The sequence below is a fragment of the Lampetra fluviatilis genome, chromosome 40 (assembly GCF_964198595.1).
Source record: "Lampetra fluviatilis chromosome 40, kcLamFluv1.1, whole genome shotgun sequence".
Taxonomy (NCBI): Eukaryota; Metazoa; Chordata; class Hyperoartia; order Petromyzontiformes; family Petromyzontidae; genus Lampetra; species Lampetra fluviatilis.
The window spans coordinates 7,242,236-7,264,416 of NC_136314.1; the positions used below are offsets into that span (position 1 = coordinate 7,242,236).

Genomic DNA, 22,181 nt, shown 5'->3' on the forward strand with positions numbered 1-22,181 from the left:
GAGGTTCCTTGAGCCGGCGTGAAGGTGCCCCGCGGTCGTGGGCCTCGGCGCCTGGCAGGCGAGGGTTGGTGGATTGCGCCGAGATGGGTGGCGCCGTTTAGAGCGTCGTCCCGTTCCGGGCCACGGTTTCTCAATCCCCTGCGCCGCTGCGCGCCCAGAAGCGTAAATGTGTTCGCCACGGCCAAGTCGTCCGGTCGCGTGTGGCCCGGTGCAGTGTGGGAATTCCCACGGTTAGGCCAAAATATTTATCTTGGGGCGGGGGGTTCTTTCGAGATGAAGATGCAAGTTTAGTTTTCGCGCGGTGAGAACTTAAGAAGCCAGGATGGGTCTCATTTTTTACACGCTTTTATTTAACTCACTCTGTTGTTGTCGTTGTTGTATCCTCAAATCTTGTAACTCAATTTTAACCCACTTCCCAATGTGGTATCGACTGCAAACTTGGTATACTTTTGTCATACTGATGACAATACTCTATTCTATCATAAAAATAAAAAAGTATATATTTTTAAACCATCTTTTTTATAAGTTATGTTTCGGGTTGGGTCTAATTGTCCACCGTCAACTGACGTTGGCTGTAATTGGCAAGCTTCGGGGCCACTTCCTGGAGTCGTGGAGTTCTGCCATTACGAAAGTTTTTTAAAATATTACTTATTCCAGAGTGACTTGGGTCACCAACATGACAAACGCAATATGTGAATGTGTGTGGGGAGTGGTTATCGTGCTGTGCTTCAAACCTGGCGACCCGGGTTCGATTCCCGCTTGTGGCCAACACCAGTGACGATTATCTGAAACGGTCCTGGGCCTCCCCTAGGTCGACTCGGCCTAAAACGAGTACCTGGTGCGATGTGTAACCCTCACCACTGGGGAGACAAAGGCGGACAGGCGTGTCTGTGTGTCGGCGTGCGTGTGCGCACATTTGTCCGCGCCCAGTGTCTCCGCGCGTGTTTGCAGGCCCTCGTGCTTTGTGCACGTGCGCTCATGTGCGTGCGTGTGCGTCCAGAACATCTCGTCGCCCGAGTGCTCCCAGGACAACACGGGCCTCAGCTTCTACTCGCTGGAGGCCTCCTTCCTGTCCCTGGGCCCCGAGGAGCCGCGTCTCGCCGTGCCCGAGCGCCCGGGCCTTCCCTTCTTCACGGGGGCGACCGGCGTCGGTGGCGGCGGCGGCAGCGGCGGCGCCGGACACCACGGCCTGGATGCCAACCTCCCCGGCAGGGCCTTCTCGCAGTTCCCGTGCCAGGGAAACAGCGGCGGCGACGATGACGACGGCGACGTGGCCGACGTGGAGGAGGTGGGCGACCGCTTGCAGCAGCCCCAGCAGATGTTCTTCTACCACCATGCCCAGCAGCAGCAGCAGCAGCTCACAGATCAGCATCACCAACATCATCAGCAGCAGCTGTTAGATCAGCATCCTCATCAACAGCAGCAGCAGCAACAGTTGATAGAGCATCATCACCAGCAGCAGCAGCAACAGCAGCTTATGGAGCAGCATCACCATCACCAGCGCCACCTTCCCCAGCAGCAGCAGCAGCAGCAGCTCAGCTCGAGCGAGCGACCTCAGGGCCGCTCAACTGGCGACGAGGATGAAGACGACGAGGAGGAGGAGGATGAAGAGGACGACGACGACGTCGATGACGACGACGACGACGACGAGGAGGAGGAGGAGGACGATGAGATGGAGCTGCGGCGCTTGGCTGCGCGGGACCGCGTGCTGCTCGCCGGGGACGCGGAGCGGCAGGGGACGGAACGGCCGGGCGGCGCGGACGGAGCCCTGTGGGAGATGGGGTCGGGATCGGCGCCGGCGCTGCTGGCGCTGGGACGACGCCCGGGCTCGGCGTCCGCGCTGCTGCTGCACGCGCCGCTTCCTCGCCGGAAGAAGGTGGGTGCCGCCGGAGTGCTGGGCTAGCGCTGGGCTAGCGCTGGGCTAGCGCTGGGCCCGCGTGGGACCACCGCCTACATTTGGATCTTGGGGGGGTCTCACCGAAATGCTTCGCTGACCTCTGAGAGACGTAACGATACCTCTGAGTCTCGAGTTGTTCCATTTACGCCGAGAGCTCTAGACGTGCCTTGACTCGAATCTCAACAGTCGTAGATTTGCCTCCACGAGGCCTCTGTGCCCAGAATCCCAAGAATGTCGTTGATAGCTTGGGAGAGACGTCGGCAGTCCCGCAGGAGCTCCTGGGATCCTTGAGGTTTAGGAACTCATAGTAATAGGTTTTTACCCTTTCAACTGGTCCAAAAACTGACACCTTTATACAAGGCAGCATGTTTGCAATAACCACAACACAAGCAGTCAAAATGCAAACAAAAAGAAACAACTCTGATGATGATAATGATATGCACTGTCCTTGAAGTTGATTGGTCCACACCCAAGACAGCTTTTCTTAGAGCCTAGTCTCCATTGGTGTTGGAGGTCTCATAGTGTAAATGCTTACCCCGAGCTCTCAATACTCTAATAGTGCGCTGTCTTTGAGTTGTACGCCTTTTGGCATCATCTGGTCCAACACCAATGGAGACTAGGCTCTAAGAAAAGCTGTCTCAGGTGTGGACCAATCAACTTCAAGGACAGTGCATATCATTATCATCATCAGAGTTGTTTCTTTTTGTTTGCATTTTGACTGCTTCTGTTGTGGTTATTGCAAACATGATGCCTTGTATAAAGGTGTCAGTTTTTGTACCAGTTGAAAGGGTAAAAACCTATCACTTTTTTGCCACTGGTAAAGGAGATGTCTCATAGTGTTTAAGAACTCGCGAATAAAATATTCGGGCGCGATGCAATAGCGCCCTCTAGTGACGTTGCTGCGGCGTACCGACCGTTCACTACGTCTCGACACGCAGTGCATTGTGGGACACGGCACCACAGCTACGTCGTGGCCAGTGGAACGGGCTGCGGTAAGTACAGATCTGCTGCGTGTGTCTCTGCGCGTGCATCCCTGACTGCTGCTGCTGCTGACTGCTGCTTACTGCTGCTTACTGCTGCTTACTGCTGCTACTGCTGCTGCCGTGCAGGTGTCGCTGCTCGAGTACAGGAAGAGGAAGAAGCAGGTCGGCGGGGAGCTGCGCACTCGCTCGGAGCTCCCAGTGCCACCCTCCTCCCACGTGGCCGCCTGGTGCGTGCACGCCTCTCGCACAGCTCACAGGCGCGCGGTTCACAGCGGTGCGGTTGTGGTGAGAGCGGTGCCGTTGTGGTGAGGGCGGCGCGGTTGTGGTGAGGGCGGCGCGGTTGTGGTGAGAGTGGTGCGGTTGTGGTGAGAGCGGTGCGGTTGTGGTGAGAGTGGTGCGGTTGTGTTGAGAGTGGTGCGGTTGTGGTGAGAGTGGTGCGGTTGTGGTGAGGGCGGCGTGGTTGTGGTGAGAATGGTGCGGTTGTGGTGAGAGTGGTGCCGTTGTGGTGAGAGCGGTGCCGTTGTGGTGAGAGCGGCGTGGTTGTGGTGAGAGCGGCGTGGTTGTGGTGAGAGCGGCGTGGTTGCGGTGTGTGCGTGTGCAGGACCCCTGCGGAGCGTCGGGACCCCGGTTTCGTGGACCGCTTAACGAGGACGGCACTCCCCACGAAAAATCACGACAAAGGTGAAACACACTGCCTTCAATTTACTTCCATCATCAGTGCCATCATCAGCATCATCATAAATAATCAAAATCATTCTGAGAGTTTTCGTCGTTGGTATCGTCGCAAGCATCAGTACCGCGGGATGTGGGGATGCAAGACGGAGCGCGAATTCCCATCCTCGGCGTCTGCAATTAATTAGCGCCGTCACTGCCCCATCACAGCGCCACCACTCGTTAGCACGAGTGGGGGAGGGGTCCTTCTGCATCTCCAGTGCCATGGTATTGCTCTTCGTGTTTGGAGCTCCACTTCCTGGCCATGCGTACCGCGTCGCCCCCTTCTTGGCCTCGCCGATCGAACGCGAGGACGTCAATTAGTCTCCTGGCAACGGCTCGCGGTAGCGGACTGGAGGTGCGATAATTGAGAGCAGGTTTCCTTGGCAACGGCACGTGCGCCGTGGCGACCTGCTGGGCGGCCTCCTCGGCGCATCTGTTGCCGCGGCAACGACGGCTGCGGCAGCTGCCCCACGCCGTTTGCCGCGGTGTCCATACCGCCCCCCCCCACCCCACGCTCTGTATCGAGCTGCGCAATGGTGGTGCATCTGTCAGTCTTGTCAGTCAACGCGTAGCACCTGAGCCTGTCCCGTGACCTCCTGCCAGCAACGAGCCTTCCGCACTAAACGTATCCGCCTCACAGTGCACCTAGCCTGGCACACATTGCCGTTGAGACGTCACCGTGACGAGATAACGGATGCCGATATCGCCCGCCACCGATGTCATCCCTTGTCGGGATCTGAACTCGTGTCGCCGAGTGCTTAACCGCTCGCCACTCCACACATCCTCGTGTTAATAACAGACGCCAATTGGCGCTGTGCACGCGGGCACAGAGAGCAGCGGTTAGCGCGCTGCGCTGCGAACCCCAATTCTATTCCCGCTCACGGCCACCGACACCAGTAACGACGATTAGCTGAACCGGTCCTGGGCCCTGTCCGAGGTCGACTCAGCTGCTCAAATGTGGGTTCCTGGTGCGGTGTGTAAACGTCGCTCATCGGGAGGCAGAGGCGGCCGGGGGTGGTGTTTACTCGCTTACAGCACTTGCCCCGACAGTCTGTTGAAGGCTACACGGTGGGGAATCTTCGTCTCTTGTCTCCGACAGAGAGAGCAGGGGTCGAGGAAGCGAGTGGAGAGATGAGGCAGACGTCGTCCTTCGGCCAGCAGAGCTCCAAAGCGGTGAGCGCCGTACTCTGGACCTCGCACGTCTCCACGGGCACTCTCGTAGCGACTCCACGGGGGGTGACGCCAGCTGCTGATGGTGACGATGATGACGACGATGATGACGACGATGATGACGCTCTGTGTCCCCCTGTGCTGCAGCTGGGTCTGAGATCCCGGTCGTCTGCTCGGGGCGGCGGGGTTGACGCCGCCCGCGTCATCGAGCAGACCACGACGCCTCCTCCTCCCCCGCCTCCTCCTCCTCCCCCGTCGCGGTCGGCGGCCACGCACGGTGCCCACCCTCACGCCGGCCCCACCGGCCCCGCCGGCGCCGGCCCGGCCTCGCTTGCGGCTCCGGATCTCCCGCCGGGCCTGCCCGCCAACTCGTCGAGCCTGGCGACGCTGCTGCACGGCGCTTACCCCCTCGCCTCCGCCGCTCGCCCTCCCGCCGTCGCCGCCTCCATTGCGTCGCCGGCGCCGCAGCAGCAGCAGTTGCAGCAGCAGCAGCAGCAGGGCCAGCGCAGCCTCACGACGATAACGCCGGGAGCTCTGCACGGCTTCGGCATGCACAGCCTCCTCCCTGCGCGGGGCGGCGCCGCTCCCCAGCAGCAGCAGCAGCACGGCCACATGGGCGGCTCCTCGCACTTTGTGCACGGGCAGAGCGCGATGCTGGCCATGGTTCACAAGCACCACCAGCAGCAACAGCAGCAACAGCAGCAGCAACAGCAGCAGCAACAGCAACAGCAGCAACAGCAGCAGGTGGCGCCCTCCACCACCACCGCCGCCACCGCCGTCCTGCAAGCTCACGGCGGCACCGTGGCCCCCGCGACGATCGCGGCCGGGGAGCTCAGCCCCCCGCCGCACTGCGTGGCGAGGCTCGGCTTTGGACCGGCGCTGCCGCACGGCTACGCGGTGGCAGCGGCGGTGCAGCAGCAGCAGCAGCAACAGCAGGCGCAGCGCCTCAAGGAGGGCGCGGTTGTTGCGGCGGCGGCGGCGGCAGCGCCCAGGATTTTGTCGGTGGAGCGAGAGACGAACGCTGCGATGAACCAGCAGCCGTCTGTGCTGCTGTCGGCCAGCAAGACGGGCAGCCTCAGCCTGCACTACCAACATCAGCATCATCAGCAGCAGCAGCAGTCGCATCAACAGGCACTGTCTCAACATCAGCAGCAACAGCAGCTGCAGCAGTTGCAGCAGCAAACACGAATACAACAGCTGCAACAGGCTCGCCCGCAGAGTCAAGTGATGAGTCAGCAAAAGCTTCAGCTTCACCATCACCATTATCATCAGCAACAGCAGCAGCAGCAGACGCAGCAGCAGCAGCAACAGCAGCAGGCGCAGCATGTTTATCAGCAACCGCAGCAGGGGGCGGCTGCCGGCGTTGCGCCCGTCTCTCCAAACTCTCCCGTGGGAGCGGCGAGCACGGGCAAGACGCAGCCCCCGCTGGCGTTCCAGCTGCTGCAGCACCACCACCACCTTCAGCAGCAGCAGCAGCGCGCAGCTAGCGGCGTGGACCGGGCGGCGATGGCGCAGCGCGCGGCGTTCCGGCAGGCGAGCGGGGATGGCCTGGCGCTGCCGCCGCCGCCGCCGCCCGCCCTGTGACGATCCCGCGCCGACGGCGCTCCGTCAAGTCCGGCGCCGGGAGACAATTTACCCTCCGCTCCTCGGGCCTGAAGATGCGGGGGGGAACTTGGCGGGGGACGGAGTCCGCCCACGGCGCGGCCCACCTGGCCCTCTCGGTCGAAGTTGTCGCTGCGAAAAGCTCCTCTCCTCTCGTCCGTCCGTGCGGCGTGCGGCGCGCCTCTGGGGGAGAATTGGGGGGTGGGGGGGGGTAGGGAGGGCTGGGAGGGCGGTTTGGGAGAAGTTTACCGAACCGCGACGAGGGTCGTGGCAAAGATGTGTTTTGTTTTTTTCATCGTCGGCTTCTGTGCCTGCCTCGGGCGCGGCCCCAAATGTGACTTGAACGTAGGCGGCGCCACGGGAGCCGTGCGTAGACGCGTGTCGGCTGCACCGCAACCGCCGTCGCCGTGAGCACGCGCCCCGCACCGCACCGCCGTGGGCGAGGTTGTCGCGAGGTTGTCGCTGTCGTTTCGGAGTTCGACCCCCGACCTCGGCTGCACGGCTCTCGCGGCTGCCGCCGGCCCGGCCGGAACGAGGCCGCCGTGCGAGGTCGTCGCTCGCGTGACCCCGCGGGGCGACGTTTCTGCGGACTCGGCGGCGAGGCCCTCTCGAACCGGCAGCACCTTATCCTTCGGGCGGATTGTAAACGAGACTAACGAATGAGAATTGTGGGTAAACAAACAAACAAACCGGCAGACGGTGTAGATATCGTGTAGCAAACCATTACGGGAAGTTAATTTAAAAAGTTAAGATAGGGAGGTCAAGAGTTCACATCTCGTGGGGTAGGAAGTCAGAATTGTCTTATCACCTCTCGGGGTGATTAAAATAAACCGCCGCTGCGGTTAAACCGGAGCAGTTGTGGAGTTCCCACCACGGCTTTCTGGCCACCAGCGGGGCACGAGCGCCGCTCGACCCTCGTTCGCTCGTGCGGGGAGATGCCGGCGTGCGGTTTCACTCTCCTCGAGGATCGGTTCCTAATGTTTCATAAACAACCCCTCCGCGTTCCGCTGCCCCCCCCCTCCCCGCTCCACCGCGGCGGTCCACGCTGCCTGGAACGTTACCCGACACGACCGTTGAGTTACGAGGGCGGTGTTCGATGTACATTGTTTTTTAATTTGTCAGTTGTATGACTTTTGTATAATGTGCTGTACAAGTAACAGAGGAAGAGAGACAAAAAAACACTTCTCTGTACAACTTCTCGGAGCCAGCAGGGCCCACGGCCCGTCAATCGCCCCTCTTGCCCGGCGCCGGACGACGGCTCGTGCGGCAAGCTGCGAGCGCCGGGGGTCGCCGCTGTGCCGGTCCCCCCGTAGACGTAGAGGCCCTCGCTGTGCACAGCTGTCTGGGCTCAGTCGGGAATAAACCACCGCTCTTTTACCACGACACCGTTTTTCATTCCGCTGCATTTGTTCGCAACTCTGCCGAGTCCACGGGCCGAGCGCACGGGGCTGGCAGAGCGCAGCACGCGGCCGCGCACGTTGCGTTCTGCCAGCGGCGCACTCGTTACCCGGCGATGCCGGCGGCGTCGGTGCGGTTATTGCCGGTGTGCGACGCGAGCCTTGGCCCTCGCCGCACGTCGCGCGCCTCGCCCCCCCCCCCCCACCCTACCCCTCTGCTCCCCCCCCCCCGGGCTGCTCGCACGCCACGTTTACATCCGCCGTGCTGCTCTCCCCGTGTCCATCGGAGACGACGCGAGGACGGCGACGCCAAATCGCCGAGCAGCAACAACGGGAACGACGGCGGCACGACGGCGGCGCCGACGACCGCGATTGCGACGAACGACGAGCGGGAACTTGCACATTTTGGCCTTCAGCGTCGTTTATTTTTCATTGCGGATGTCTCCGAAGCTGGCGCGGACATTTTGGGCTCTCGTTCACGGGACTGCTTCGAAAACCGTGGAGCCAGAACTTCGCCTGCTGAACCGAACACGCCGCCGTGAAAACATTTTAGGGTGATGAAAAAAAACCACACACAACGCAAAACACGTCCAGGGCGAGGAGCGCCCTGGAGGATTATCTTTTTTTCTGGTCAGAAAAACTTTTATCGTAAATCTCTGTGCGCCAGGGTCCTTGTCTGTGTTGATGTTGAGAGCCGTGTCCATCTGCGTACCTGCGAGTGGAAGCCAGCAGCAGCAGAAGCAGCCGCGTCGGTTGCTTCAATAGGTCATCTGCAAACACAAGTCGGGTGACGTGTAAGTTGGCCTCCTGGGAATGAGCAGCGTTTGGCCACCGTGGGGTCGTGTGAGCGCTGCGGGGGAGGTGAGGGGCTCTGTCTGCGAGCGTGGCGGAGCGAACCGGCGCGCGTTCAACAGGTTATGGATTTTAATTGAAAATATTAAAAATTCACCCGGACATTTTTAAACGTTTTATCTGTATCGATATTTTTTCTAATTTCTAAAACGTTTGGGTCTTGTCCGGCGCGGGAAAATTGGCTCGCGTGCAAATCCTCGGTGCGCGCACATGAGCCGATTTTTTTTTTTTTTAACCGTCGACCTAAATTAAAGCATGTGACGTTGCCACAAATTGGCGAATGTGACGGATGGCGCGCGTGACGCTGGGTTCTTTTGCGGTCACCTTGGATGAGCCGGCCGTGCGAAATCTCCCGAGCGTTGGTGTCTCTGCATCGTCTCGCTGCCTTCCTCCTCCGTCCATCCCATCCCCATTGGTCACGAGGCTGGGCGCACGGATCGAGGCTGGGCATGTGGCTGGCTCGCGGCTAAGGGATCGTTCTTTTTGCAGAAATCCCACGGGCAAATCGGGATGAGTCTTAGTTTTACAAAAGTGGCCTGCGGCATCAGTCTACTGCCAGTAGGGGGCCGTGATTGCTCCTCATTGAGTCATCTGCGGTGTAATTTTTAAGTTTGCACATTTGAACTTTGACAGCGGCACCTTCTGGCACACGACGGCACCTCCTCTTGCGAATGACGTCGAGGCATCTTCAACGTCCGCTGTGAAGCAGCCTGCGCATATTGTGGTTATCGGGCACGCAGTATTAACCAGGGGGTGGCCGCTGGATTCGAACCGTGAGCCTCTGCAACGAGCGGCCAACGCGCTGCCACGGCTCTGCCTCGTGACGCTGGGAAACTACCCTGAGAGACGATGCCTCGGAACCGCCTCGGTCTGGTGCAGGGCCAACGCCGCCGCACGGCGCGTTCGCCTGCGCCCTGCAGAGCGCGCGTGTCGCCGTGCGTCCGTGTCATTTGTAGCGATGTCATCGGCTAGATGAGACTAAAATTAATAAGCGGGGTGCCTGTGAAGGTATCATTAATTTTCATTTGAAGCTTTCGTGACTGCAGGAATCCATTCTCTTTGGTTCTTTCGGTAAAGTCACGTGGGTAGAAATTAATAGATCACGACGTTTCGATCGCAACATAAGCGACCGTTTTCTGGTGAGAGAGATCTCCTGAAACGAGGTCTTGTGCAGGCCTGAGATGGGTGCAGCTTCAGGGTGAGAGGGCGGGGCTAGAGATGGTCTCCCTGAGGCTGTGGAAGTGGCTATTGTAGTGCTACGTGACTTGACCCAAAGAAACCAAAGAGAGTATCATTAATTGTTAAAGAGGAATAGACGGTTTGAGCTCGGTTAACAATAACAATGATTTACCCAAAGAGTCCTGCATTGCGATGTTTGGCCAATACCAGTTCCATTGTATTGGTTTTTTTTAGCTATGAGAGGATTTATGTGAACCTGGAGCCAACAGGGGGTAGAAGATACAAACTCGCACTGAGAGGCGACCAGGTCGGTAATCAAACCAGGCTCTTATTTCTGTGGTGCGCAAGTCTTTCCAACACGTCTCGCACGCGCACACACAGGAGTGTGTATTCGACCGTGCAGTTAACACGGCTGCCTAATTCTGGTTCTTGGTCAACGGATGATACCGCCATGGACGGCTCCCCGCGTTGTACATGAGGCCTCTGTGGTCATTTAGGGGCTGGCTCGCTGTGCACGTGAACCCGGTGGGATCGCGGGCGACTGAAACCTGGGTCTGAGCCCAGGTTTTCAGCGGTACCATTAAGAGTGACCTCATCCGGCCATGCAATGAGAAGACCGGTCACACCGAATGACGCGTGCGATTTTACTTTTAAAAAATAAAGCCGAAGCAGTGTTTACTTTTATCAATAGGGGCACACTAGAAGATGAATCTGGTCACGGGACAAAGAATGCAAAACCCATAAAGGGTAAAAAAAAAACTTCCAGAAATTTCCCTGGGGATGAAATTTGTTCAGAACTGTGGAACTCCGTGCGGGTTGGCACGCGGGGTTTGTCACCCCAGAGGCGCGTTCGATGCCACGCTCTGCCAGTGGCGGCGGCGGTCTCCGTCACGCGGAGATGCGGCAGGCCCCGCGAAGCGCTCATGCTCTCCTAGTCGATCCCCTGGACCGCGACTCGCTTTGCATCGGCGCGACTGGACGTGGGCGGGGTGGGGGGGGGTGAGGCCCGGAGTGCCGGCGCCTTCGCCGTCTCGCCGGGTTCACGCTTCGACTCTGAAGCCGCCGCGCTGCGCGCCGTCTCTTCGTTGCGGTCGTCCCTTCTTCCGTGCCGGCGTTCGCTAAAAATTGGCCGCCGTGAGCCGGCGCGGAGGTCGCGAGGCCGAGGGGACGTTGTCCCGTCGCGAATGACCACGGGGGCTGCGTGGGAGAAACGTCCGCGGCGCCTTGCGGCTCGGAACGCCTCGCCCCGTCCCGTCTCGGGGAGGGGTCCGTGCGTGTGCGTGTGTTTGTGAGCGACTGACATTCTGCGCGCGAGAGGTTGGGGCGCTTTGCCCCGCGTTGAGATATAAACGTTGTTGGACTTGAGGCCGGGCTAGGGTCAAATTGTCTGTTTGTGAAGAATTTAAACAAAAAAGAACTGGGACCAACACCAACTGTGGAATTGTGAGTTGTGGCGGGCTCGTGTTTGTGAGGTGTGGCTGCTGGTGCAGAGCACGTGGTGCAGAGCACGTGGGGGAGAGCACGTGGTGCAGAGCACGTGGGGGAGAGCACGTGGGGGAGAGCACGTGGTGCAGAGCACGTGGGGGAGAGCACGTGGTGCAGAGCACGTGGGGGAGAGCACGTGGGGGAGAGCACGTGGGGGAGAGCACGTGGTGCAGAGCACGTGGGGGAGAGCACGTGGTGCAGAGCACGTGGTGCAGAGCACGTGGTGCAGAGCACGTGGTGCAGAGCACGTGGGGCAGAGCACGTGGTGCAGAGCACGTGGGGGAGAGCACGTGGGGGAGAGCACGTGGTGCAGAGCACGTGGTGCAGAGCACGTGGTGCAGAGCACGTGGGGCAGAGCACGTGGGGCAGAGCACGTGGGGCAGAGCACGTGGGGGAGAGCACGTGGGGGAGATCACGTGGGGGAGAGCACGTGGTGCAGAGCACGTGGTGCAGAGCACGTGGTGCAGAGCACGTGGTGCAGAGCACGTGGGGCAGAGCACGTGGGGGAGAGCACGTGGGGGAGAGCACGTGGGGGAGATCACGTGGGGGAAAGCACGTGGGGGGGTGCAGTGCTGTTCGTGGCATCTGTGCTGCCTGCACGGGCGGATTGGGGATTGGTCCGTACCAACAACGAGCTTTGGTCGACGGCTCTCTCCGAGGGGATCAACTCGCCGCCCTTGATGCACCTCGTGGCGGCAACCGGTCTGGGTTTTGAAATCCAGGTTTCAAATCAAAATTTTAAAACCCAGACGAGTCCCAGTTATGGAGCCTGCGCCAAGACGGCGCGTGGAGCAGCATCCAGCGCCAGTCTCTTCATGGGGGGGGGGGGGTCCTTCCCGGTACAGCCCTCGAGCGAGCCACCGCGCCGTTGTTTACAGGAGCTGCTACGGTTCGTCTATCGTCACGGTCCCTGTGAGAGAGGGGAGGGCCGCCTTGAGTTGCGGAGTCCGGGACTCATCGCTCGGCTCTCGAGGGGGCCCGCCACCCGAACGGCCCTCGACTCGCCCGGCCCACCGGCTGCTCGTAGCGGGAGGACCCCTCGTGGGTGGACGAGGAGGAGGCCGTGGGACAGAGGTCGCAACCGGGTACCCGATACCCGTACCCTACCCGATACCCGGCTACCCGTACCCGGCCGGGTACCCGTTTGCGACCCTGGTGCGGCCGGGTACGGGTAGGCCGTGAGTCACTGGTGAGTCACCGTTTGTCACTCATTTCCCAACGTCTTGTCTCTTCTCACAATTCAAGTTCCTAGAATCAACCCACCCGCGCCTGCAACATGGCTTCATCCCAGAGGTCGCAATCAGGTACCCGATACCCGTACCCGGCCGTGTACGGGTAGGGTACGGCCGGGTACGGGTACCCGTTTGCAACCCTGGTGCGGCCGGGTACGGGTAAGGAATCAAAACCCGTTTGCGACCTCTGCCGTGGGAGCGGCCACAGGCCGTGGGAGCAGCCACAGTCCGCGCGGCTGCCCCGAAATCGACCGTGGACGTCGAGACTCGGTGATAAGTGGCGAATATCTTACACGGTCCTGGGCCTCCTCTAGGTCGCCGAATTGGCGGCGCTGTGCTAACCGCTGCACCGCCGCTCCCCGCACCGCGGCTCAACAACGCGGGGGACGCACGCAACGCGTGGGTGCTTTATGGACACAGCCAGAGAGAGAGACGGGTGGGGGGGGACGGCTGAGGTCACTCGTAAGTGTCTTTTATTTGGCAAGTGAACGACAACAGAAGCCCGACTACGACGGAGACACGACACAAGCGCGCCCCGCACGGCGACCATGCACGACGCGACACGCAGCACGAGGACCGCACGGCCGACAAGAAGCCACTGCCACTACCACTGGCACTACCACTGCCACTACCACTGCCACTACCAATGCTCGCGTCTCTATTAAGGCGATCAAGGACATTTTACTGACGTGTAATCTTTTTTTTATTCTTTCAAAATATTTGCTTGTTAAGCCACGGCCACCGAAACACGAAGCGCGGTGGAGAGTTTTAAGTTTTGAGCCGGAGAAGGGAGACAGATGGGAGATTGGGACGCCCCCCCCCCCCGCCGTCTCTGTAATGCCTCGTCGAGTCGAGGCTGGATGACTTCCGTTTGCTGGGAGAGGGGTCCCGCTACGGCTGGGGGTGGTGCCTATGGAGTGCACTCGCTGTGCTGGGACATCCCCGCATCGCGGTGCCCAGAGAAAAGCGCCGCGCACGGGGGAGAAACCGCGCCTCTCCACGCACGCGGGGCAACACCCCACTTGCTCTGCTGCCTGCTACAGGTCGCCCGGCAGGTAGGTAGGGAGGGGGTGGGGTGGGGTGGGGGTCTCGCGCGCAGATGGACGTCGCGCTTGGACTGCACTTGTGTGGCAACAACACCACCACCAACCCTCACCACCCACAGCCATCGTCACACCCAACCACTACCACCACCCCCAACCACCACCACCACAACCAACCACCACCACACCCAACCACCACCACCACACCCAACCACCACCCCCAACCACCACCACCACCCCCAACCACCACCACCATCACACCCAACCACCACCACCACACCCAACCACTACCACCACCACCACACCCAACCACCACCACACCCAACCACCACCACACCCAACCACCACCAACCCAACCACCACCACACCCAACCACTACCACCACACCCAACCACCATCACACCCAACCACCACCACCACCAACCCCAACCACCACCACACTCAGCCACTATCGCCACCATACCCAGGTGAAGTCCGCGGAACGGTGTCGCGTGGCGGTGACGCTGGGGTTTGTAAACCATCGGAGCTGCAATAAGTGGAATTAAATGTGAACTCACCCACTAGGAATTTAATCCGATTTGTTTTATGCGCTCACGGCTGGGCTGAGACCATGAAAGCCCTACACTTGAGAACCCGGATTAGTCAACTCGTCTGTGCGCTTCTGTGAGTCACTGGGTCTCTGTGTAAGTTACTGGGTCTCTGTGAGTCACTGGGTTTCTGTGTGATTCACTGGGTCTCTGTGAGTCACTGGGTCTCTGTGTGAGTCACTGGGTTTCTGTGTGAGTCACTGGGTTTCTGTGTGAGTCACTGGGTTTCTGTGTGAGTCACTGGGTTTCTGTGTGAGTCACTGGGTTTCTGTGTGAGTCACTGGGTCTCTGTGAGTCACTGGGTCTCTGTGAGTCACTGGTGACTGGGCCGAGACGATCACCTCCCTGCACTTGAGCACCAGGACAATGACAGAGACCGGAATTCCAAACCAGGTGTCACAGCCGTGCCGGCTCCGTGGCCTGTGACACGGCCACTATGAAACCCGCGAAGGGTCTCGCCGCCCCTGTATTTGACGAGCCCAGGGACGTGTAAAGCCTCTTGGGATGCTCGCAGCGGCCGGTCGCCGAACACGGCGTGTGCAGGCACCGCACGGGCTGTTCCACAGATGCACCGGCCGCTGTAAAAGCGTTGCAATTTGCCATCGGTTTGAGCCGCGCAGCTTAAAAGTGTTGGTTGGAAAACGAATCCCCCACAATGGAGCTGTTGCAAGCCGAGAAGCCTCGAGTGTGTCCGCACTCCGCGCTATGAACCTCGCTCACCCGAGTTCAATTCCCGACCACGGCTGTCATCCGTGGCGACGGATTTTTTTCAAACGGTTCGGTTCCCCCGGGGGTTCACGTCACCCCCTTTCACCTAAACAGCCAGTGGCCGTGCATGGTGAAGTATTGTCAAGCAACTCTAGATTTGAAGCTTTCGTGACTGCAAGGATTCATACTCTTAGTTCTTTCGGTAAAGTCACGTAGGTAAAAAATGAAATTAAAATTAATTTTAATTTCATTTCTTACCTACGTGACTTTACCGAAAAATTAAGTTAAAAATAATTTTAATTTCATTTCTTACCTACGTGACTTTACCGAAAGAATTAATTTTAAGTTCCTATTTTACCTACGTGACTTTACCGAAAGAACTAAGAGTATGGTCAAGCAGCTCTGCGATCGGCACGGCGCGGGAGAGACGAGGTGTTCATCCGGCAGAGGACTGCGGGTGATCAGCGCTGTTGGGATGTGAGGGCCGCGCGCTCCGCTGTTGCTGTTGTTGTTGTCTAACAGCGCTAGGGAGGCATCGCGAGTCGCCTGACCCCGGGGTTGAACCTCCGCCTGCCCTCTCGGTGGCAACATCGATCACATGTCGTCAACATCGATCACGTGTCGCCAACATCGATCACATGTCAACATCGACCACGTGTCAACATCGACCACGTGTCAACATCGATCACATGTCAACATCGACCACGTGTCAACATCGATCACATGTCAACATCGATCACATGTCAACATCGACCACGTGTCGTCAACATCGTTCACGTGTCAACATCGACCACGTGTCGTCAACATCGACCACGTGTCAACATCGATCACATGTCAACATCGATCACGTGTCGTCAACATCGACCACGTGTCGTCAACATCGATCACGTGTCATCAACATCGATCACATGTCGTCAACATCGATCACATGTCGTCAACATCGATCACGTGTCATCAACATCGACCACGTGTCGTCAACATCGACCACGTGTCGTCAACATCGACCACGTGTCGTCAACATCGACCACGTGTCGTCAACATCGACCACGTGTCGTCATCGTGGCCCTAGAGTGGACGGCGTCGACAAAGAGCCGGGAGTGGTCGTGCAGCAGAGCGACGACGCTGACGACGGCGACGTCCCCACGCCGACACGGCGATCACGTGCCCGCGATACGCGCACCACGGGACCGTGCGGACACCCAATTGAACGTTGGCGGTCTGTACGCCCAATGATGCGCCAAGTCGACGCTTGCATGACCTTGGACGTGAGCAACTAACGAGACGGGATGGACAACTCGTTTTCTTCGTGTGGCTAATGTGGGTGTAGCGCAACGGCTAGATATGAATGAGGCCAGCACAACACAGCCAAAGTCATTTTGGTTCTCCCAACAGAATTCCGTGAGGTGGTTTTTGTCACCTCCCATGGCTCGCACGAGGAGAGGGGGCGAGTCTCCGTGAGGCTCAAGCAGCCGCTTCGCTTGAGAACTCGGGTGTCTCGTCGTCAGCATCATCACTCCAGGGGTCGATAAAACGATTACCACGCACTAAGGCAAGCGGCACGTGGTTGCTATATTTTTTACAAATTTAAATATTATTTCCAAAAAAAGTTTGTGGCTGGGACGGGCGAACGGACGGTCACCTTTTAAAGGACGTGCGCATTACTCGTATTGATTAAAAATCGGGTCGTCGATATTAGGAATTTCCACCACTGGTTCAGGAGGTGAGCTACTGGTGCTAGAGTGGTAAACGCGTCGGGCGAGACCAGTGATCCAGTCACCAATCTCACAGCTCCGCAGGCATAGGCGTTGACAGTGTCCAAGTGACTTCAATCGGCACCACATCAATGGGCCTCCCTCGCTCAGAGCAGAGGTGGCTGAATGAAGCGATTGAAAGGGCAGGCAGTGGTGGCCAGACTGAGCCCACGGACACTAGGGTAGCGCTGTCTTTGAGGTGTGTGTGTGGTGTGGTGAGCCACACGGGGAGAATTCAACCGATCAGAATTTCCCTCCCTCCCAGCGTATCGGACACGGCGATTATAAACCCACGCAGCTTCTCTCTCGGCCCCTTCCGAACTCGAAGAAAAAGCGAAGTGAAGAAAGAGAAAAAATTCGACTGACCGAGTTCTCGTGCGTCGCAAAAATCTGGAATGTAAACCCGCGACCTGGCACGTGCAGTGCTCGCTGGAGGCAGCCGAGCCCCGCGTGGTGCCCTGGGGGCATCGCACGCGTCGCGGTCGATCCACGTGTTGCGCTGCCGACTGATAACGGACAGGACTCACCGCCACGTGTCGAGGTCTCTTTGGTTCCCTTCTCTCTTGGGAACGTCGCCTTTTTGTTTTTTGTGTCGCTGCGAATAAAACTTAAAAGTGTGCGCCCGATTATTGAGGGGACACGCGGCTCTCTCCATCGACTCGCGACTCAACAAGCGCACGCGCGCGGCGGAATTCTGACTCGCCCCGCGGGGCAATTAGACATGTTTGTTTGATTCGACGTGAACATAATCGAACGTTTTTGATCAACTGAACGTGTCGGTGATTTAAATTGTATCAACTCATTTACTTTGTCCTGTTATTATTGTTGTTGTTATTGTTGTTGCGCCGCTGCTGCAAAGCGTTTGTCAAATCACGGGTGGCCCTGATGGCGAAGTTGGCTTTCCAGGCACGTGCTCGGTCGGCCATTTTAAAACACGGGTGACGTCACGCTCGCAGAGAGAAGAGCTCGCGTTGATTTAGCGTGGCGCGTACGACGGCTTTTGTTGATTATAAATGTTGTTGTTATTTAGGGCAGAGACCTCGGCGCTCGTGCTGATGGTAATTTAGTGAGCAGTGAAGGTGCTCAAGCAATCTGGGGCCTCGTGAGATGCCAGTAAAACCTCACTCGCACACACACACCACACACACGGGGCGAATGGCGAAATGGCGCTAACGCTACTTGCTGCACCGCCTCTGGCAGGCACCGCCAGCTCGTTGCCCCCTGTGTCTGAGTGTCATCGCGAGTTTCCACAGCGGAGGTTTCACCTCGCGGTCTGTAGTCGCAATCGCCGAGGTCGTAATTGTATTATGTTTGTGTAGTTATTGTCCCAAGGTTGCGGCAGTTGCGGAGTAGCTGGGCTTGGCTTAATCGTTGCCTTTTTTAAAGTAGCATTTTAAAACAATCTGGATTTCAATGTTTCGGTGCAGTAAATTTAGAGGTCTCGCCCCCCACCATCCCCTTGTTGTCAAACCCCTGGCGGCCCTTCTGCTGGGTCGAATCCCCTTTGATGTGAGGGGTCTGTGAAGGTCACGGGGCAGGTGCGTCAGCCGTGAGAGCTGGGAGGTTTGACTCCACAGCAACAGAGTTGCGTGCCGTGGCTTTTAAGGCCCAAACCACAACAACGCAAGAGACGCCTCGACAACGGGAACACAAACACCAATTATGGAACACCCACGCAGAGGATGCCATCCTCGCCACCTGGTAAATCCATCTCGATGTCTACGTGATCCACCACCGGCACCACCATCGCTCCTTTGTTTCGTTTGTTGTCCTTCCCCCGCACCCACGACTAGCGCGGGTTGGCTTTGTACGGTGCGAAAGAAGTTCAACATACGATGCACACGAGTATCCCAGGCGGGCACGAAGCGTCACGAACGAGCAGCACATCCACAGCGTGAAGCGCTGTGAACACAAAACACTGACACCACCACAGCTGCAGCGCTCACCACTGCGCTCACCACTCCCGAGGCACGGACACTCACCACCACCACGGCGCTCACCACTCTCTCACCCCACGACGCTCACCACTCCCTCCCCACGGCACTCACCACTCTCTCCCCACGGCACTCACCACTCTCTCCCCACGACGCTCACCACTCCCGAGGCACGGACACTCACCACCACCACCCCCCTCCTATTCCTCCAACGCGACCCGCGGTCCCAGACCGGACATCTCACGCCCCCTCGCGCCTGAGTCGATAATAAGAATGCGGTTATCGAGTACAACACACATACTGGATAATCACATGATGGTAACCAGAATAATTAGTGTAAGTAATTACACGCGGGTCGTGGTGCTGGGTTGGTGCTTGCGACGCGGTTGAGAGGAGCGCGCTGCTGTCTGGGTCACGGCTCCTCCTCCTGCTGCTGCTGCTCCACCTGCTGCTCCACCTCCTGTTGCTCCACCTGCTGCTCCACCTCCTGCTACACCTCCTGCTCCTGCTGCTCCTCCTCGTCGCCCTCTCGAGTCGCGTGGCATTGACGACGGGTGGCGTGAGACACGACGGGAGGAGCGACGCGACCGGCGCTCGGTTCGCGACTCGCGTAGCGACTCTCGCGGGCGTGGGGTGGCGAGAGAGTCGGCACGCGGGCGTGAGAGAGAGAGAGATGGTGTGTGGGAGATGATGAGAGAGATGGTGTGTTGGTGAGATGATGAGAGAGAGGGTGTGTGGGTGAGCGTGAGACGCGTTGCGTGAGAGAGAGTGCGTGTGGGTGAGATCACGAGAGAGAGAGAGATGGTGTGTGTGGGTGAGATCATGAGAGAGATGGTGTGTGGGTGGGTGAGATGATGAGAGGGTGTGTGGGAGAGCGTGAGACGCGTTGCGTGAGAGAGAGAGGGCGTGTGGGTGAGATCATGAGAGAGATGTATGGTGTGTGGGAGAGCGAGAGACGCGTGAGACGTGAGGGTGAGAGAAGGCGGAGCTCAATGAGCAGAGCACGCGCGAGCCTCGGCACTGCGACCTCCTCACGCCGCGTCTCACGCATCTCGCGGGGACTGGCGAGGTGGATGGACGAGGGGCCACCTCAGGCGGGAGAGCTGCGTGCCCAGGGCCCCCGCGTGGATGCACCCCCACCACCACCACCACCCCCACCACCACCACCCCCCCCACCACCACCACCACCACCCCCCACACCCCCCCACCACCACCCACTACTTCATGACTGCGCGTACCGCGCGCCGCAGCCGTCGCAGCCGCGTGCCGCTGGCGCGCGCGAGCGCCACGAGGCCGCGCAGCTCGAGCGCCTCCTCCTGCTGCTGATGCTGCTGCTGCTGCTGATGATGCTGCTGCTGCTGCTGCGGGGCCACGGAGCGGCGCTCCCGCCTCGTCACCCGGGCACCACCACCAGCACCACCAACGCCACCACCAGCACCACCGCCGCTGGTGGTGGTGGCGCTCATCGCGGAGTTGGAGTCGTCGCGCTCATCACTGTCGGAGGGGTCGATGCGCTTGACGCGGATGAGCGGCTCGGCAGCAGCAGCAGGAGCAGGAGGAGCGTCTCTGCGAACTCGCTTCACCCGGGCGCGCTGCTGCTGCTGCTGCTGCGGTGCCGCTGCTGCTGCTGCTCCCTTGAGTCTGCGATCCGCAGCGACTCCATCTCCTCCGTCGCCGTACCCCTCCTGCTGCTGCTGCTGCAGCTGCGCGTCGCGACGATACCGGGGGCGCACCTCGTTGCCGGCGTAGCCGTCAGCGGCAGAGCCGAACAGGTAGCCCACGATGCGACCCAGGGCCTCCTCGTCCAGCCGCTGCTGCTGCTGCTGCCCAAAGCCCTCGCCCGCGATGGTGTTGGGCAGCTGCTGCTGCAGCTGCTGCTGCTGCTGGGACGAGGAGAGCTGCTGCCCCCAGCTGCCCCGCGCTGCCGGCGCCCTCCAGCCCCCCCCCCGCCCCCCCCGCCCCCCCCGCGCGCTCCGCCGCCGCCTCCTCGGCGAGCTCCGCGGCCAGGGCGCGCACGAGGGCCTCGGCCAGCTGCGCGTAGCCCAGCTCGCCCTCGGGCGCGTCCGGCTCCACCTCGTCCTCCTCCTCCTCTTCCTCCTCCTCCACGTCGTCGTTTTCGTCGTCGTCGTCATCGTCCTCCACCTCCTGCTCCTCCTCCTCCACGAGGTTGTCCTCCAACTCGGGCTGCTGCTGCTGCCCGAGCTGCAGCAGTAGAAGCTGCTGCAGCTGCTGCTGCTGCTGCAACTGCTGCTGCGCCCTGGGCCCCGCGCCCGGGTACCCCGGGGAGCCGTAGCCCAGCGCGGCCCGCAGCTGCCCCTCGGCCGCGTACTCGGCCGCCAGCTGCCGCAGCCGGGCGAGCTGGGGCCCGCTCAGGTCGGCGAGACCCGCGACTCGCGGCTGCTGCTGCTGCGACCCCGCGGCCTCCGCCAGGCGAGAGCGGCCACCGGCGGCTCCCGGCGGGCCCACCATGGCCCCGGGCCCGCGGCCGTAGGGCCCCGGGGGGGCCGCCGGCTCCTCCTCCCCCCTCCCGGCGGCGCCACGAGCATGGCGCCCTCGTAGGGCAGCGTCGCCTCCAGGCGCGCGGCCAGAAGCTGCGGGCGCGCGCGCGGGTACGGGGCGCCCCGCAGCGCCAGCAGGCGCTCAGCCTGCTGGGACAGCAGCAGCGGCTGGGGGGTGAGGGTGTAGGGTGAGGGTGGGGGTGGAGTGGGGGGGGAGGGTGAGGGTGGAGTGGGTGGAGTGTGTGGAGTGTGTGGAGTGAGGGTAGTGAGGGTGGGGTGAGGGTGGAGGGTGAGGGTGGAGGGTGATGGTGGAGTGAGGGTGGAGTGGGTGGAGTGGGGGGGTGGGGGTGGAGGGTGGGAGTGGAGGGTGAGGGTGGGGGTGGAGTGGGTGTGGGGGTAGTGGGGGTGGAGGGAGAGAGTTTAGTGTCTGCAGTGTGACCACAACTCGAGACGCTCAAGGAGACGATGCCCCCCTCCCTGCCCCCCCTCCCTGCCCCCCCTCCCTGCCCCCCCTCCCTGCCCCCTGGGGCGAGGCCCGCGCGCGGCCCGAGAGGCCCGGGGGGGGGTCTCGCTGAACCCCCCCCCCGTGTTGCCATGGAGACACGGGGGGCCTCGTGAGCGAGTGAGGGGTGGGGAGGGAGCGAGGGGAGGGGTGGGGAGGGAGCGAGGGGAGGGAGCGAGGGGAGGGAGCGAGGGGAGGGAGCGAGGGGAGGGGTGGGGAGGGAGCGAGGGGAGGGGTGGGGAGGGGTGGGGAGGGAGCGAGGGGAGGGAGCGAGGGGAGGGGTGGGGAGGGAGCGAGGGGAGGGAGCGAGGGGAGGGGTGGGGAGGGAGGGTTGGGAGGGAGCGAGGGGAGGGAGCGAGGGGAGGGAGCGAGGGGAGGGAGCGAGGGGAGGGGTGGGGAGGGAGCGAGGGGAGGGAGCGAGGGGAGGGAGCGAGGGGAGGGGTGGGGAGGGAGCGAGGGAGGGTGCGAGGGGAGGGGTGGGGAGGGAGCGAGGGGAGGGGTGGGGAGGGAGCGAGGGGAGGAGCGAGGGGAGGGGTGGGGAGGGAGCGAGAGGAGGGAGCGAGGGGAGGGGTGGGAGCGAGGGGAGGGAGCGAGGGGAGGGGTGGGGAGGGAGCGAGGGGAGGGAGCGAGGGGAGGGGTGGGGAGGG

General features: G+C 60.6%; 1 protein-coding gene across 6 annotated transcripts in view; it reads left to right on the forward strand.

The window, feature by feature from the left end:
• LOC144946182 (uncharacterized) overlaps positions 1-11,302 on the forward strand; it is a 72,740-nt gene extending 61,438 nt beyond the window's left edge. For 5 of the 6 annotated variants that reach the window (XM_078875002.1, XM_078875001.1, XM_078875006.1 and 2 more), the window contains 5 exons: positions 1,001-1,876; positions 3,007-3,107; positions 3,482-3,561; positions 4,694-4,767; positions 4,912-11,302. In XM_078875002.1, coding sequence (XP_078731128.1) covers positions 1,001-1,876; positions 3,007-3,107; positions 3,482-3,561; positions 4,694-4,767; positions 4,912-6,348 — 2,568 coding nt within the window. In that variant the 3' untranslated portion in view covers positions 6,349-11,302. The remainder of the gene's footprint in view (positions 1-1,000; positions 1,877-3,006; positions 3,108-3,481; positions 3,562-4,693; positions 4,768-4,911) is intronic. The other variant, XM_078875007.1, reaches the window with a different exon arrangement.
• The last annotated feature ends 10,879 nt before the right edge of the window (positions 11,303-22,181 follow it).